At 41.7% G+C, this 19,003-nt stretch overlaps 1 protein-coding gene across 1 annotated transcript; it reads right to left on the reverse strand.

Annotated features, from left to right (window-relative positions):
* Positions 1-13,748: 13,748 nt before the first annotated feature.
* On the reverse strand, positions 13,749-14,696 carry LOC311091046 (olfactory receptor 11H6-like; the record flags this gene model as incomplete). The annotated part of the gene is made up of 1 exon (XM_084126777.1): positions 13,749-14,696. One exon carries the CDS (start codon positions 14,694-14,696, stop codon positions 13,749-13,751), a length of 948 nt encoding a protein of 315 aa, XP_083982903.1.
* Positions 14,697-19,003: the final 4,307 nt, after the last annotated feature.

Genomic DNA, 19,003 nt, shown 5'->3' on the forward strand with positions numbered 1-19,003 from the left:
CGTTGAGAGCGGCGTTTCTTCTTTCGCGGCCCAACGACGGTTGGAGCAGGCTCTGTGAAGAGGGCGAGTCGAGCCCGCAGGGTCGACATCGGCAGCTCTTCACAGAAGGTGCAGCCGCCCGTGGAAAGCGCGACGGCTGCGTGGTCCCGGCCCAGGCAGAGAGCGCAGATAAGATGGCGGTCTCTGTCGCTGAGCGTAGAGCGGCATGAGCCGCACGTGGTGCGAGGCATTTGCAACAACGCCTCCGCTCTTTTAGATAGTGCTGCGGAAGCAAAACACACAGAAAAGAGCTTTTGCAAAGAAGGATATCGCCGGATAGCTGAGCTGGCACGGCAGGCTGAAGGCGGCGAAGATTCGTCCGGCTTCCTCAGGCTGTCCTAAGCTGGCTCGTTAGCTGTTCCTTGCAGGACAACGGCGACGGCTTCCTCTCAGAGTTCAGCGATGCGAGTGCTTCGCTGAAAAGACAGAAATCAGAGAATATAGCCTACGAGCCTTCCTTATATACGCTCTGACGCCGCCCATTCTGGCAGGCTGTGACGCGCGCCCTCATTGGGCGTGACGTCACGCCAGGCTCACTGGTAGGCTTAAGCAGTTGCCGCGCGGCAGCCAATGAGCGTGCAGTATGCCGCTCTAGCTCAGCTGCCCGCAGCTGCACTGCGTTGACAAAATATGAAATTAAGGATAATTTTTGGCTTCAGTATCTCGAGAAAAGAAGACTTTTCCCGCAGCGTAAGCAAGCTTACGCAATACGAGAGAACCTCTCGTAAGAGAACTGACACGTTCTCTCATATTGCTCCTCATAACCACTGAAAACGGTCAACGGCAGTTAAAAGTGGTGGGTACAAAATGACTCATGACGAAATCTGGGCCCGGTTCCCCGATAACGCTCACTCTTAGCGCGCTAAGAAGACTCGAAAGATATATCTTACCAAAGTTGTTTATGTTCCTAAGTGTGTTCCCCGAACCATACCTTAGGAAGCTGTTTAAGATATACCTTCTTACGTGCAACGTTACCGGGTGCTGTCCGTGGCGATGGTGCTGAATTGGTTGATATCGACGGCTCGAGAATCAATTATTCTCTCGTGCAGGGGCTGTTTATGTGAGAAAGCGGTGTTCTTTATAAAAGAAGCACTTCAGAAATAGTTGAAATTGCATTTATTAGGACGGATATTATAAAAAATAATCCAAACTATAATAGCCTATAATAGCCTAGCCTACATATTTTTAAATTGTATCATATATTGCTGCCATAATAACCATTTCAAATTTGTACGTGCTTTCTTCTCTTTCCCATTTTTGTTCGCTGAGGTGGAGCTGCGATGAAATATTGTTCTTGGAAATACTTTCCAGCATTTCAGTAATAAAAGTGTAGGCCTACATCTCGGTGCTCGGCAGTGATCAAAAAGGGTTTAAACAGTGAATTTTGAATCTCTTCTTGTAAACTCAGAGATGTGGATTCAGACGGCAATTAAATCACCACATGACCTGTTTGTCAAAAAACAGTAGGTACTAATTTGGCCAGGGATTTTTACGCGGGTTGGGTGAGAAAAAACACTGATATTATGCATTCGGACGGCACTAAAATCACCGACTCACCCCTATAAATGTTTAAAATACCATACAAGCCCATGAGAAACAATATTAGCGTCCGAATAGGACTTAACTGACAGTAGCCTATGCTTTCACTGGCCTTTAAAAGCGCTTTTTAATTAAATTAATAATATTGTATAATAATATAATTAAAAATCTAACAACAATCAGTGTAATGGCAATTTTATTCTTTGCATGAAAACACTTGAATTAGCCTAATTGAACACTGTCTGGGTGTATTAAAACTTCAGAATTATATTCATATAGACCTGCAACAGTGATAAGGTAAAGCTAAGAGTGGTCCAGACCAACCTTACGAAAGTTTGACTTACAGACATGGCTGGACTGGCCATTGGGCATACCGGGCATTTTCCCGGTGGGCCGACGTGCTTTTCGGGCCGATACATCTCATACTCATATACATAATTTATTTATTTTTTATTTATTTTTAACGGGCCATAAAATTTGTACATCGGCGGCCCATTCGTTTGGTTTTGTTTTGCTTAATTGGCGGCGCTGGGTTTGTGCCGGTGTAATGCATTGGTCCAAAAAAGTCAGTGCTAGTTGTTTTTTTTTTCTGACAGACCAGCACATGAAACACGTAGATCAGCGGCCCATTGGTTCTTTTCTTGATTGACACTGGGCTGGCCCAATCACAACTTTAAACGAGTGAGTAAGCGTGCAGCAGTGTCAGTGTGTATGATCTGTCAAAATAGTCAGCGAGATGGAGAAGAAACGCAAGGAATGTGCAGGGAAATAGCGTAAAAAAATAGAACCAGGCCCTTAAAGCAGATGCTTTATGTGTCAAAATATATGTTTTCTGCCCTTCATCAGCTCCTGTGATGATGATGATAGTGATGAGGATCAGGAGAGAGATGAGAGAGTGTAGAGCCTGCGGTAAGCAGAACTACTTTCAAAACACTTAGGCTATGTCATGAGTGTAGGAACCCATTACCCAGTTACAGATTATTTCCACATCTGCATAGTTGATGATTACCGCAATTCACTAGAAATCTAATGAGAGGTGTTTGTAAACCATGTTTTCCGCCAAAATAAAAGCTTGATACAGTTTGCGTCAAAATAAAAGATCATGTGCTTATCTCTTTCAAGTATAGAAATTGGTACAAAACTAATTATGAAAGTTTCCTTTATTGTTTTAGTGCATTTGTTTTACAAAATATGGCAATTACTGTCATTGGATTAATATTATAACTATTATTATGTAGTAGGTGTAATGTAAATAGACACTGTAACTAAAAGAGGTTTGAATATTTCTTTAATTTGCACACTGAATATGGGTTGGAGCTTTTAATTTTGAACTCTCAAAGTGCACCAGATTGATGAATTTAACATTAAAATGCACACAATTTTCTCACGGGGGGGCATGCCCCCGAACCCCCCTAGAAGCACCAAGGTCCACCCACCACAGTTTTAACAAAAATCCTTTAAGAAAAACTTGTATTGCTATGCTAATGCAGATTATAGCTTGTTTTAGGATTCACCACTGTGAAGTATAGTTCAACAATTAATAAATGTCAAATTTTTACTTATTTCATCTGTTAACTCTCACTCGTTCCTATACTCACTCATTACATGGCATTAGTGGTTTTAATGAATAGGAGTTGGTATGCATATAATTAAGGGCGTGCAAAGATGGGTGGTGTTTATGATCATAGTGGGCCGGTCTGTGCCAAAATGCCCGGGCCGATTTTTTGTCCCAGTCCAGCCCTGCTTACAGAAGATATACTTAGCGTACGAACGTGTCGGGAATCGTGCCATGACGTTAAGAGAGAGGTTAAGGAATAGGTTAAGAACTACTTAGCGATAAGAATGTTTTGGGGAACCGGGCCCTGGTGGGTACACGTACACTGTCTTTGTATCTCTTTAGAATATTGCTACTTTTAGAAAAAAATGACATAATTATGAATCAAATTATTATGAACAAATAATGAAACTGTGTCAAAATTCGACAACACAAAGAATGATCAAAAAGCGATATAACGCACATCTCAGGTTAAATTAATTATATAAAAAACAGGGAATATTTTGTAAAAGCAAAACTGATCAAAATGCGTAATTAAAATATTTGTATTATGTGTTACCAAATATTTAATACCACTTCCCCATAATGTTGTAATTATTTTTTAAAACAACATCTGTCAAACTGTCAATCAGATACCTCTTATCTGGTCATTTTTATTTTATTTTAGAAGTCATAACTGTTGATCACCCTTTATATGGAATTTGTGAATATGAATATTTAAAAGATTTACAAACTGTCGGCAAGACCTCAAACCAACCCCGGACATTCTGAGACTAACGTGGAAAAATCTTTATGCTTAATGCATTAAGACAGTTCAATTAAAATATTTATTAATAATGTAATGGCAAATCAGATGCGCCCAAAATATAAATGCTACGCGTTGTGCTGCAACATTACCTCACAAGAAATATCTGCACAAGAACAATCACACAAGAAATATCTGCACGAATTAAGAATCTGGGTAAGTCACATTATTTAAGCCTTTCATTATGTTAGGATGATTTTGTGTATATATAAAAAAATACTGCTGGGTTTTTACAGGCAGAGTCACGTGTATTATGCTCACACTAAATTCTCTGTTGCATTTATATAAATACGCATTGCACGCACAATCATCTTAATAGTTGTACAAAAAAAGTTATGCGCTGGCAAGAACGTCACTTTGCTGTTTTAATAAAAGCTATGTTAAACATTCTGCATGCACTCATCTCCTGGAAACCACAGCAATGACAAAGCATATAAAAATTCGTAAACATTGTCCAATACCCCTTCTTGTCTTAAGACAACTTTGATGAACCTTTTGCATTTACAAATATTTTCAAATGTCTGTATAATACAGTAGCCTACTGTAAATATTTGTGTCTATTACTATTTATAATTTATATTTTATTGTGGACGTTTTCTCACAATCATGACGTAATGTGAAGTAAAATAAAAAATCTAATGTAAAGTTGTTTTTTATGCGCCACCTGGTGGATATTCTGTGAAGCGAAACACATTAAGGGATTTTTTAAGTAGGCCCCCCCCGAAAGCACTTGCAGAATTCTGCGAGACGAATTGCCGAATGCCGCGGGAGAAAATGCGCGTTTTTAAAGGCCACATCTGTATTATGCACTCGGGAGTGGATGGACGTTTGGAAAAGTAAAAAATACAAGACAAAGCATCGGGAACTCGGACGGTACCAAAGGGAAAACTCGAAACAACCGAAAAAAGTGCCCACCAAGCCTGCCTGGAGTTGAGTCGTTTGGCGGATCTGATATACTCAAGGTTCTTGTGGTCAGTCCAGACGATAAAAGGTACCCCTGAACCTTCTAACCAGTGACGCCACTCTTTCAACGCTAATTTGACGGCCAGCAACTCTCTGTAACCAATGTCGTAATTACATTCGGCGGACCACAAGCGATGAGAAAAAAACGCGCAAGGGTGCATCTTGTCATCCGTGGAGCGCTGGGAAAGGACCGCCCCTACCCCCACCTCTGAAGCGTCGACCTCCACAACAAACTAACATGATGGATCAGGGGCTATGAGAATGGGAGTTGAAAAACAAAGTGACTCTTGAGGTTGGTAAATGGAGCCTCAGCTGCACAAGACCACCTAAACATAGTTCTGGTGGAGGTCAAGGCTGTAAGAGGAACGGCTAGTTGGCTGAAATTGCAAACAAAATGGCGGTGAAAATTTGCGAACTCCAGAAACCTCTGCAGGGCCTTACGGGAATCTGGGGTTGGCCAATCCACCACAGCCTTAACTTTGTCGGGATCCATGCGCACTCCCTTGGATGAGATGATATACCCCAAAAATGGAAATGACTGTGCATGGAACGTGCACTTCTCCGTCTTGACAAAAAGCCCATTCTCGAGCAGCCTCTGAAGTACTCTCCTGACGTACTGAACATGTTCCTGGAGAGAAGAGGTAAATATCAATATGTTGTCCAGGTAGACATACAGTGAGGAAAATAAGTATTTGAACACCCTGCTATTTTGCAAGTTCTCCCACTTAGAAATCATGGAGGGGTCTGAAATTGTCATCGTAGGTGCATGTCCACTGTGAGAGACATAATCTAAAAAAAAAATCCAGAAATCACAATGTATGATTTTTTTAACTATTTATTTGTATGATACAGCTGCAAATAAGTATTTGAACACCTGAGAAAATCAATGTTAATATTTGGTACAGTAGCCTTTGTTTGCAATTACAGAGGTCAAACGTTTCCTGTAGTTTTTCACCAGGTTTGCACACACTGCAGGAGGGATTTTGGCCCACTCCTCCACACAGATCTTCTCTAGATCAGTCAGGTTTCTGGGCTGTCGCTGAGAAACACGGAGTTTGAGCTCCCTCCAAAGATTCTCTATTGGGTTTAGGTCTGGAGACTGGCTAGGCCACGCCAGAACCTTGATATGCTTCTTACAGAGCCACTCCTTGGTTATCCTGGCTGTGTGCTTCGGGTCATTGTCATGTTGGAAGACTCAGCCTCGACCCATCTTCAATGCTCTAACTGAGGGAAGGAGGTTGTTCCCCAAAATCTCGCAATACATGGCCCCGGTCATCCTCTCCTTAATACAGTGCAGTCGCCCTGTCCCATGTGCAGAAAAACACCCCCAAAGCATGATGCTACCACCCCCATGCTTCACAGTAGGGATGGTGTTCTTGGGATGGTACTCATCATTCTTCTTCCTCCAAACACGTTTAGTGGAATTATGGCCAAAAAGTTCTATTTTGGTCTCATCTGACCACATGACTTTCTCCCATGACTCCTCTGGATCATCCAAATGGTCATTGGCAAACTTAAGACAGGCCTTGAGATGTGCTGGTTTAAGCAGGGGAACCTTCCGTGCCATGCATGATTTCAAACCATGACGTCTTAGTGTATTACCAACAGTAACCTTGGAAACGGTGGTCCCAGCTCTTTTCAGGTCATTGACCAGCTCCTCCCGTGTAGTTCTGGGCTGATTTCTCACCTTTCTTAGGATCATTGAGACCCCACGAGGTGAGATCTTGCATGGAGCCCCAGTCCGAGGGAGATTGACAGTCATGTTTAGCTTCTTCCATTTTCTAATGATTGCTCCAACAGTGGACCTTTTTTCACCAAGCTGCTTGGCAATTTCCCCGTAGCCCTTTCCAGCCTTGTGGAGGTGTACAATTTTGTCTCTAGTGTCTTTGGACAGCTCTTTGGTCTTGGCCATGTTAGTAGTTGGATTCTTACTGATTGTATGGGGTGGACAGGTGTCTTTATGCAGCTAACGACCTCAAACAGGTGCATCTAATTTAGGATAATAAATGGAGTGGAGGTGGACATTTTAAAGGCAGACTAACAGGTCTTTGAGGGTCAGAATTCTAGATGATAGACAGGTGTTCAAATACTTATTTGCAGCTGTATCATACAAATAAATAGTTAAAAAATCATATATTGTGATTTCTGGATTTTTTTTTTTTTTGATTATGTCTCTCACAGTGGACATGCACCTACGATGACAATTTCAGACCCCTCCATGATTTCCAAGTGGGAGAACTTGCAAAATAGCAGGGTGTTCAAATACTTATTTTCCTCACTGTATATGAACCATCACGTCATTAACGACTGCTTGAAAAACTGCAGGGGATGCCCCCTGGGGCTATTAAAAGGTTTTCCACTCATCCCCCTCCCTTATGCGAACCAAATGATAAGCATTACGCAAGTTCAATTTTGTGAAGATGCAACCGCTCAAAGGCTGAAGACATCAACAGCAAAGGATAGGTATTCTGTACCGTGAACCCGGCTGCCAGAGAATCAGAAATGTATTTCTCTATGGCCTCCCTTTCTGGAGCAGAAAGTGAGTATAACTTGCCTTCAGGCGGAGACGTACCTGGCAGATCTATTGCATAGTCATAAGGACGATGCGGAGGAAGCTTCCTTCAGGTTGAGGTACTCCTCAGGTACGTTAGACAGGTTCACCGGCTCATCCTGCAACACAGAACAAGACACAGATGAACAAACAGACACAAGACAAGAAGCATGACACTAGTTGCTCCACGCTAGAATGCTGTTGTGGCCCCAGTCAATGTGAGGACTGTGACGCACCAACCAGGGGTGGCTAAGAATGATGGGTGTGAGTGGAGACTTAGTGAGCAGGAAGGGTAATTCTACAACGTGGTAACCAGACGTAATGAGAGTTAACGGACCAGTGGTGTGTGTTTGATGTCAGGAAGATCTTGTCCATTGAGTGCGTTGACAGAGATTTTATGAGTGAGCCGAACTATGGGAATCTGGAGGTGAAGTGCCAAATTAAAGTCCATAAAATTACCCTCCGCTCTGGAATCTAGTAGGGGCTGGCAGTGGTGGATCTTGGTTGCCCATTGCAGTCTTACCAGGAGGAGAGTTGTAGACGAGGTTTTCTCCATGGCTAATCCACCCAACAGTAACCTCAACTCTACTGCCGGGTTTGATCTTTTACTGGACAAGTCGCTAAAAAGTGACCGGCAGCACCACAGTACAAACAAAGTCCTCTTGTTCTCCGGCGATCCCAGGTCTATCCAGCTCTACCCAGGCTTGCACCCCACAACCCGTCACTACCATCTGTTCCTCTTGACGATCCATGCGTGTGCTGTTACTGGACAGATAATTTTGAAGTTCTGATGCATCCGCTGAATCCATGCTTGGTCAGATCATTCTGTCACGTGTAAATAATGTGAAATAGTAACAATTTATTTGGCAAGTTCAGAATGAAGTAGAAATCAGGGGTCAGATGGCTGGTGCAGATGATTGCTGCTCTTGTCAACGCAGGGACGCAATGGGCAAATGATCCTGGTGAAGAACCCAGCTGAGAAGAGTCCACAGACAATGGAACATCTCGGTTGTGTATGCAACCCTCATTCCCTGAAGGAGGCAACGGAGACGTAGTCAGCATCGAATGAATGGGTTCACGCTAGGGAGCCTGTCATCTTCGAGTACTATTGAACGAGCCAATGCAATTGATTCGCATCACACACTCTGCCCCTGCAGAGCGGGTATAAATACGGAAGTGAATGCACACACTAGTTGCTTTTCACTGAGGAGCCAAGAGTAACTCGGAGTCAGCGGTGGTCCAGCTATAGTGGCTAAGGGACTACATCTCCGTTCCCTCCTTCAGGGAACGAGGGTTGCATACGCAACCGAGACGTTCCCTTTCAGTCGTTCACGTTCGACGTAGTCGACGTCGACTGAATGGAATCTATTATGGAAAGCGCCACTAGAGCTGCCACCTTCCAGTGCCTGGACAAAAGCCTCCTGACCCCCCGCAATTTTGAGGCGGATAAGGGCAAGGCTTAGGCCAGGGAAGTCAACTGCTGTTCCACAGGACCACTGGGAAAGCGTACCCTATCAAGGAAGGAAGGGATGCTGAGGAAACCACATCCTGCCCAAAGGGAGGTAACATGTGGAGAATACACATATGGACTGAGCGGATGACCGGCAGTACAACATATGGAATGTCACTGGGATGACTCCAGCCTATAACAGGGGGGAGGATCAACCGAACAGTGACGGCAGAGAGGATTCTCGCCGACACGGGCTCGCCGCAGGGAGTCGTACCGTGGAAGAATACACATATGAGATCACCGTAGGGATCACAACATATGGACCCAGCCTAACACAGGTTCCACCAGTGTATACGAGTGATAGGCCAGGCTTCGGACGTTCCGCCACGTCCGTTGCGAAAGGTATGGAGGAACTCGACAGGGTTTGGATAATAAGGGGAACTCACTGGAACAAGAATTGCACACGTATCCAGTCCATAACGCAGCAAGCCGACACTTCGAACCGTGCTTACAGGAACCTTGGGCACATATCCAGGCCGGGGTCTCAGGTGTCATGAGAGTTAGCCGGCCCGAACTCCAGGCACAATTCGAATTCGACTGAAAATGTGGGCAAGTCCCTACCCTCTAGATAGAGACCAAACAAGCAGGAGAACTGTTTCTTTAAAAAACAGAACTTTTAACTCACTGCCTGTAGGGCTCAAGGGAGGTCTCTGCAGTGCAGTAGCACCAGAGATAAGTCCCAAGGGGGTAAAGAGGGGACGCAAGGAGGTTATTTCTTTTCTCCTTGCTCCCCACAGGAACCAGACGCTCAAGTCGTACTTCCCACGGATTTGTATCTACTGCATCATGATGTGCGTCAATATAGAGGCCACAACATTTTGAGGTGGAGGAGACAGCCCTCACTCCAACCGTTAGCAGGAAGGAAGCACTGAAGTGATCGAACAAATTCGGGATCTCCTCACGGAGAGATAATTCAACGAATAGGTTCCACTTCTAAGGCGGAGCGAGCCTCTTTTTTAGGTGCTCTCACAGAAGTGATGGTCTCTACAGCATAAAAAAAAATATTGCGGTAGTAACCAGAACCTCCGCGTCCCGTTCTTTTTAGAATCAGACCTGGAACTCTCCAAGGTCTAGACGCGGGTGCCATCATGCCCCATCCCTGAGAATGTATTCAGAGGAATGAGTCCAGGAAGGCTGTCAAGAGGAGAGGTTGGTTGGGCCAATAAGGGGCACCTATCAGGACCTGCTCCATCTCTTCCTGATTTTAGCACCATAGTGCAAGAAGGCTCACTGGGGAACGCATTTCTGCGGGGGCTCCAGGGCCAGCTGTGGCCAGAGTTTTTTCTGTGTCGAGGGATATCCACTCAGACAGGAGAAGAAACAACTGGCAGAGGGACGAGTCCGGTGGGGCAACAGATGTAGCTGTGCGGCTCAAAAGTGGTGCCAAACAGCTGGCCAGCTGGGGACGGAGTCTCCACTCTATCTGGACCAGAGGCTGTCATGAGGCTTGTCAGTGGCACGATTGAGCAGGCCAGCAGTAATAAGTGGAATGAAGCAACCTTAGAAGCTTCTGACTACAAGAAGGTGGACAACATGTGTGGGGAGCGTAGCTCGACGGTCGCATTGTTGTCTTTTCAGACCAGTACATGCTCACTGAGCAGCGGTGTCTCGAAGCGAGGAAACTGTATGCCAATGCAGTCGGAGGGCGCCCAGACCTCTGTTACTGCATGCGCTTTATACGTGGCCCCTCAGCCGGTATTAGTGGACACACGTTCTAGGAGCCGTTAGCCCGGAGAAACAAAAGGTCTGTTCACGGGCTGAGGGTTTGGCGACAGGCCAGTGTGTTTGTCACACGGAGCGTGACGCTCTGCCACGGCCACCTCAAGACTCGGCCGTGAAGCCAGTGCTGAAGCGGTCTTCAGATGGAGGAAGCCGTGTGGCTGCGTCTGCCATATGCCCCAGAAGCCTCTCAAAAAGTTTCAGTGGGACCCTTTTTCACTTCTTGAATAGCACTGAGCTGACACACCTCTATCTGGGAGATGCGCTGGACAGAGACCATCTCAAAACTAGAAAAGAGATCCTCAACCCTTGGGCGAGTTAACTCTTTCCCAGTTGACTGAAGACCCAACTGGCTATGGAACACTCAAAGGGTAGGACCATGTACTGATACTTCGTACCTTCGAACGCAAGAACACAGGAGGCCTGTAGAGCGGAAGGATAGAGATCTGAAGATCTTTCAGTTCGAACGCTGCAGACCAAGCTTGGGGACGGGGCATTTTTGAAAATGCATCTCTGTGTTTAGCAAGTGAACGGAGTCTTTCGAAAAAGGGCCCTTTTCAGTTGACACAGATCCAAAATGGTCGTAACCCACCACACATTTAGGGTACAATGAAGTACAGGCTCATGGAAGCCAGACTTCATATCGGCTGGAGGGAACGGCTAGCTTGCGTCCTTCGCCAGTAGGACTGTGACGTAAACACACAGGACAGGAGCACTGCTCAACACCAAGGTGTGATGAATCTCACCAATTTTTAGAAGCATCTCTGCTCAACATCTAGGTATGATGAATATCACTGAGCCTGGGCGGAAGCCGAGTGAAATGAATCGCAAGCCGAGTCTGAAGGTACCGTTTGGGGCCAGGCTGAACCGGTTGGAAGCATTTTAGGCTTCCATAAGACCGGGCCAGGGAACCACAGACATACCCGAGGTGGACGACAGGGACCCGGCTCGAGACGCCCGAAGGCGGGGTCTGAGTGTGCAGTGCAACACTTACCTGTCTCTACGAGACGACCAGGGATGCGTGAGAAGGCGGATGACCGGGTCCTCGAACCGCACCCAGCTGCCGTGCTGGCGAACAAGAGGGTGATGAAGGGTGCAAGGCTTTACAGGGTCGCACACCGCCAGACTTGCCCTCTTGGGACCCAGGAACAGAGGAATTTGCTCTTTCTTTGAAGTGTGGGTACCACTTACTCTGCCTTTTTTGGGAGCCAGCGGTGGAAAAGACACACACACACACACACACACACAAACAAAGACTCCACCCGGCCCTCATCCGGGGGGAGAGAGTGGATCGGTGACCAACTCCAAAAGCACCCTCTTCCATCCTTGAGAAGCCCGCTCAGGAATGCTTTCGCTGTCGCTTGCCACCTGGCTGGGTGGCCCTACTGCGGCCAGTGTTTGTATTAAGCAGAACAAAGAAATGTATACAGGTTTGGAACAACTTGAAGGTGATTAAACGATGACAAAATGTTAATTTTTTAGTGAACCTTTAGTGAACTTTAAGCGTTAAATACTATAACCGTAATACAGACTTTATGCATTTTTTTAATTATGTATCTTGCTCTCAAGCGGCCATTACTAATTTGAAAGCACAACTTTAGAACTATTAATGCGGCTTGGGACATTACTATATAAATACTTGCTATCGGTCTTTATCAGCCCTGTTTGCATCACTTGCATCCCCAATTTGATGATATGGCAGTGAGTGGGAGAATGACCGTATGCAAGGCAAAGAAGTGCAAAAGCATGTGATCTAGGCGTTACACTATTGTGGTATTCAAAACATTTTCTAAATGATGACAGGTCTGAGTTTTTCAAAACACATTTTGGTTAAAACACATACACACATAGACAGTTTTTGAACAGCAATTTATATGAATGTTTTATTTTACATGAACAAACATTGAGTGCACCTGAATGCAAGAAAAGTTCACCCCAAAATAAAAATTCTAATCTTTTTTTTTGTTCTTCCAAACACAGTTCTGTTGTCAAGGCTGTGCAATACAGAGATTGTATAGTGGCTAAGGGGGTTTAAATCCATCTACTCCTTCATGGTAACACTTTAATAATGGTCCATCATTAATAAGTAACTATGCAGAAAGTAATGCAAGACTAATGAGTATTATTACATTAACACTTCAGCCTCTACGATTGACTAATATAGAAACAAGCTTAACTAATCAGTAAGTAATATCAAATTTAGGAGATAGTTCCTTATTAGGTAACCGACAATTACTTAATGAGATTAGCCTCATTAATAACCATTAACTAACTGACAAATTATAAAGAACATTATCTTGTGTCTGAGACATAATCAGTCATCATTTTTACTCTGAATATAGTCATAAAATGCATTACTAATTACTCAAGTGTTAGCTAGTCACCATGCAGGAACTACTAGTGATCTAGACCATTATTTTAAAGTGAAAAACATTTTTTTTTTTTTACTTTAAAATAATGGTCCAGATCACTAGTAGTTCCTGCATAGTGACTAGGTAACACTTGAGTAATTAGTGATGCATTTTATAACCATGTTGAGAGTAAAAACAGACAAGTGCTAACGTCTCAGACACTATAATATTGTGATTAGGAATTGATTAGTAATTATTTATAATTTGTCACAATTACCTATTAGTTCTTAATGATGCCAATCTCATTAAGTAATTATTAATTACCTAATAAGGGACTATATTAGTCCTAAATTCGATATTACTTACTAATTAGTTTCTATATTAGTTAATAGTAGTAGCTTAAGTGTTAATGTAGCACTACTCATTAATCCTGCATTACTTCCTGCATTGTTACTTATTAATGACAGAACATTATTCCGAACATTATTAACATTATTCTAAAGTGTTACCCATTTCATACCTAAAATACCCCTTAATCATGGTGAAATCATTATAACGTGCAACCTCATGTGACTTATTGTCTCATTATTTTCTCAATAATAAAAGAACAATGTCCATTAAATAAATCTTCTAAATATTTCAAATATTCTTAAAAAAAAGTGTCACACTCATTCTAAAACACATAAAGCATAAGGTATTTTAACTTGATAAAATATTCACTCAGATATTCCCACTTGTTTCTTGAAAAACATTCTTATAACTTGCTGGCGTACTGTTGTCAGATTTAGTCCATAAATAAGTGGATTTAAAATAGGTGGTACAAGTAAGAATTCCAGGGCCATGAAATTACGCAAACCTTGAGGCACATTCTTTGAGCCATAACGACTGTACAGTACATCAAATAGCAAAGCAACAGTCACATTGATCAATGAAAGCAGATGTGGCACACATGTTTGCATGAATTTGTGCCTGCCCTCTATTGACTTTATGCATTTTCTAATTAGGTGAATGTATGAGCAAAATATGAATACTGCATGTCCAAAATATGTAAGAATAACAATGTACCCAAACACATTATTTACAGTTGTAGAAAAACAAGAAAGTTTTGCAACTGCCCAAATCTCACAGAATAACTTATCAATAGTAGAGCCACATAAGGTGAGTCTAGATATTAAAATAATTGGAATAGACATGCAAAAAAATGGAGCCAGCCAGCAGAAAAGGATACATTTAAAAACCAGCTGATTGGTCATTATTGAATGATACTCAAGTGGTCTACATATTGCCAAATACCTGTCATATGCCATCACTGTTAATGTTGAAAAGTCACACAAAGCAGATGAATAAATTACAAATATTTGAATCAGACATCCAGTATAAGAAATCACATGATCGTGTGCTAATAAATCATACATGAATTTAGGATATAATCCAGAAGTGCCAAAAAGTCCATTTACGCAGAGATTACATATAAATACATACATTGGCTCATGAAGCTTCTTATGTAGTATGATGGTGAAAATTACAATTACATTACAAAACACCATCAGGGGATAAAACAATGCAGTGAAAGAAAAAAACACAAATCTGTTTTCCATTGTTTCATTCAGACCAGAGAGTGTAAATACTAAGACACTGGACTCATTCTCCAGTGGTGGATGCATCTGGAAGGATATACAGTTATTATGTAGATTAATATTAAATTCTCTAACAGTAGCACATTGTCGTTTCAGTGACAAGACCTTACCATCTCATCTGTTGTCATGTTTCCCATTGTGCTCCCTAAAAGTTTGATTTGGTTTGTTATATATAGACACTGGTCTCATGCCAATTGCCTTGACCACAAACATTAAAAGAAATGTTAACAAGCTCTCTAAAGGCTTTTTGACCCTTAATGTGAAATAACTACCAATCTATGCCTGCAAATAGATTTGCAATCATTACCTGTCTTTTAAATTTGCCAACCATCTTCCTGTCAATACATCAGTTCCAACAGTACAGAAAATATGAAACTTGCAATAATAATACAATTCATTACAAAATTATTTAAAAATGTTCTATTATGTTGTTAGCCAGCACTTACTTAACAAGTTGACTTACAATGCAGTGAACAAATATTTGTATTAGTAAAAAATAAGGCAATGCGCGAGAACATTTACATTTTGTATGATGGGGTAACACTTTATAATAACTGCACGCTATTAATCATCAGTTAAGCACAAGTAAACAGTTAATTCATCATTTATAAAGCATTAATATACATTAATTAAAATGCTTTATTCTTGATTTATTAGCATATCTATAATGTGTTTATTCATTGTATTTACATACTTTATTGATGATTAATTTATAATTTCTAAATGAAGTATTACATTATTTACAAACCAGTTATTTTGGAGTTGTCAAGATCACTTAGAAAGTGTAAGTAAATGATTATTAATAAACTATTTAAATGTACATTCATACATCTTATTATTCAGACATATAGTAATAGTTAGTGCTTTGTTAAATGCTTTGTTAACATGTATTTCTACTGTAACTCATGGTTAATTCAGGTAGTTATAAAGCATTTAGTAGTGGTCAGTTAACTATTTTTGTGAGCTCATCTAAAGTGAGGACTATTCATGCCTTGTAAAGCATTTACAAAGGAGATTTAAAGGCTCAGTTATTGTCACGGTGGGTTGCAGGAAAGGCAGACAAAGAAGAAGAAGATAATTTCCAATACAATGTTTTAATGATAATCCAGAACACACACTTACACATAACAGTGATCAGACAGAGAATGGATGTGAGGGACAAACTTATAAAGCAAACACAAATGAGGATGATTAATCAAACACAGCTGAACCAAATTAACTCATATTGATGGTGACCATGGTAACAAAGGAGTGGTGGGAAAACTGAACAAAGGAAAACATGTGACTAATGAAAACAAACTGTGACAGTTATCTTCTAAACAGAAAAAGGAAACAAACACAACACAGTGATACAGAACATAGAAATATTTAGGATGTATGAATGTTCATTTAAATAGTTTATTAATAATTTACTTACACTTTCTAAGTGATCTTATGAACCAATGACAACTCCTAAATAACTGGTTTGTAAATAATTCAATACTTAATTTAGAAAAGATAAATTGATCATTAATAAAGTATGAAAATACAATTTTTAAACATATTATAGATATGCTTATGAAATCAAGAATTAAGCATTTATAGCTGCATTTATAAACTGCTTATTAAGAACGCTGTGTTTCCAAGAACTAGATGTCCGACCAAGACACCCGACATAACCAACTCTGAACTGACTCAACTGAATAGTGACTGTTTACTGTGTCTTTTTAGAGCTGTGCCACAGCAAAAATTATTCTGTTTGCACCATGAATTGTTATTTCTTAACTATCACCGCAAGCTGCTTGAATCTGTGCTGCATAGTGCTAAAAACACAGCATGTGCAACACAAGTAGTTGCCAGTGACAACAGATAAGTAACACACATAGCCAATATAATCGCATAAGCCTAGCAAGAGTATTTTAATGAAAACAACTAGATAAGCCCAAGCAACACAGATAGCATTAGTAACAAGCATGTTGTTGCCAATACCCTGATAGCTTTTAGCAATGATCACTAAAAAGGAACTTAGCTTAGCTTCATGAAGACTTTCAGAGATGAATGGAGAGTGAATCACATTGAGTCCTGCGTCAATAAAGCAGCGATGCAAGCAACAATGCAGACTGAGGTCACTTCCAAATCAGGCAGCTTAGGATCAATGCAGCGAATCTTATGTTCAAGTTCATGAACTTGAATGAATCTCAGGTGAAATCCTTGTGGGGAGCGAATTCCTCTCGATAAATTCCCGATTGCATGATTCTTTGTGAGATGATGTGGTTTACCAGCCAAATTTCGCCATTTAATTAGCTACTGAGAAACACAATAGCTGCTGATAATACTGAAGGAGCTTAAATATGTATACAGTGATAGGCGTTGTATTCCTATAGGTAGACGTGGATCAGCTGAGAGTCAGCTGATGCAAGCTTGACTAATGTGACGAATTTTTGTGACCTTATTTCAGTGACTAAATGTTTTTTTTTTCAATAACCACATATAAGAGTTATTTTCTCCAAAATACAAACATGTACATGAAGGCCAGCTGAATACAGTGTAATGGGACTTTAGTCATTAATATGTTTATAAGCAACTGAAAAAAAGCTCAAATGTCAGGCCACTTCTCCAGGGCCCCAAAAAACCCTCAGAATCCAGAGGGTTAACCTAGAATACACAACACAGAATTACATTTTTATAATTGTTAGGCTGAATTAATTAGGTTAACTGGAAACACTTTCCATAACATCCAATGTACTTGCATCGTAAGAGGAATGGCACCTACACTTATATCAGTCTGTCTGTCCCATGACAATTAGACAGGCCCTAGAGACAGAGATCCACTCTTTGATTAGACATCCCCAGCACAGATCCTCAGCGAAGACCACAAGAACCAGACCTAACCCCTATGACCAGCTACAACTCTTCCTCCTACCAAATGCCAGATTGATGTATCCCAATTTTCAAACAGAAGGAGCTGAATTAAATATTCTGAATGATATAATGTCAGGAAATAACTCCAGTCGCAAATGAAGAGAAGTCAGTTTATATATAAACAGGAAATATTCCAGTAGAATGGTAGGAATCGTGGGTAGAAGATGGTGAATGGCAGGCTTTGGCAGTGAGGAGACTTTAATGGGCTGAGATTCATCTGCTGATAGATAGTCTAATAGGGAATCCAGTAAAGTGGTGCATAGGTAATCCAGAAATGAACAGGAAGCGAAACAAATGGCACAGAGAACTGGAAACAAACTGGACGGGGAGAAACAGCAGGCATGAACACCAAAACGATCTGACAAAAGACAAGAGCAAACACACCACATTTAAATGTAGTATTGACAAGCTTCATGTGGGCTGTGCTGATTAGCTCATCAGCCATGAAGTGTTGCCCAGCAACGCGAGCCGCCAACAGGTGACAGAAAACATAACAAGACAAGCAAGATGAACACACAGACCTGCGAAACCATGATAGTAGCCCTCCCCTTAAGTGCGCCCTAGCCCTCCTGGCGCTATCAGAGGAACCTACCAGTCGATTGTAATCATCGATAAGGGAGTGATCCAATATGTCCCTTGCAGGCACCCAACTTCTCTCCTCCAGACCGTAACCCTCCCAGTTCACCAAATACTGTAATCCCTCTGAACCCCTCTGTCTCGAGTCCAGAATGCGTTTGACCAAATAGGTGGGTTCCCCATCTATGATATGCGGCAGTGGGGGAACCGGAACAGGCAGATTAACAGGGGAATAAAAAACGGGTTTTATTTTGGAAACATGAAAAATGGAATGATTTATCCTGTATGCAGGAGAAAGTTTGAGGCAGACTGCCACTGGACTAAGAACTTAAGTGACAATTGTGGAAGAAATTTAATATGTTCTATATGTTTGCATTTTCTTATATTCATAGAATCTTAGAAATATGATGATAATCAGATGAATGCAGTGTCGATACATACCCTTGTGTATGTCCCTGTATATGACCTGACAAAAGTTAATGTGACTGAATGTATGACCGAGACAGAGAGTCTCCATTCAAGGGTGTAATATGATTAAACATGATAGACAAATCTAAACAATATGTTAGTTATGGCTAAGATGTATCTTGATGTAGCCTCGGGAAAACAACCTTGGGGGAGGAACAACTATAAAGAATGAAGGATACCCCCCACTCGTTGTCACACTCTGCAGGCACTTTGTATGACTGCTGACCTTTCCTTGCAAGGAAATAAATAATTGTTAAAGACAATTGATGATGTTTGTCTCTTATTCAGTATTAGAAAATTGTTTGCCACCACACAGTGAACGGGCCAATAAATTTGGGAGCAAGTTTATTACAAACGGAGCGGAGAAGAATGTTCTTGGAGGAAAGCCA

This window comes from Abramis brama, assembly GCF_963993115.1.
Source record: "Abramis brama genome assembly, chromosome: 10".
Taxonomy (NCBI): domain Eukaryota; kingdom Metazoa; phylum Chordata; class Actinopteri; order Cypriniformes; family Leuciscidae; genus Abramis; species Abramis brama.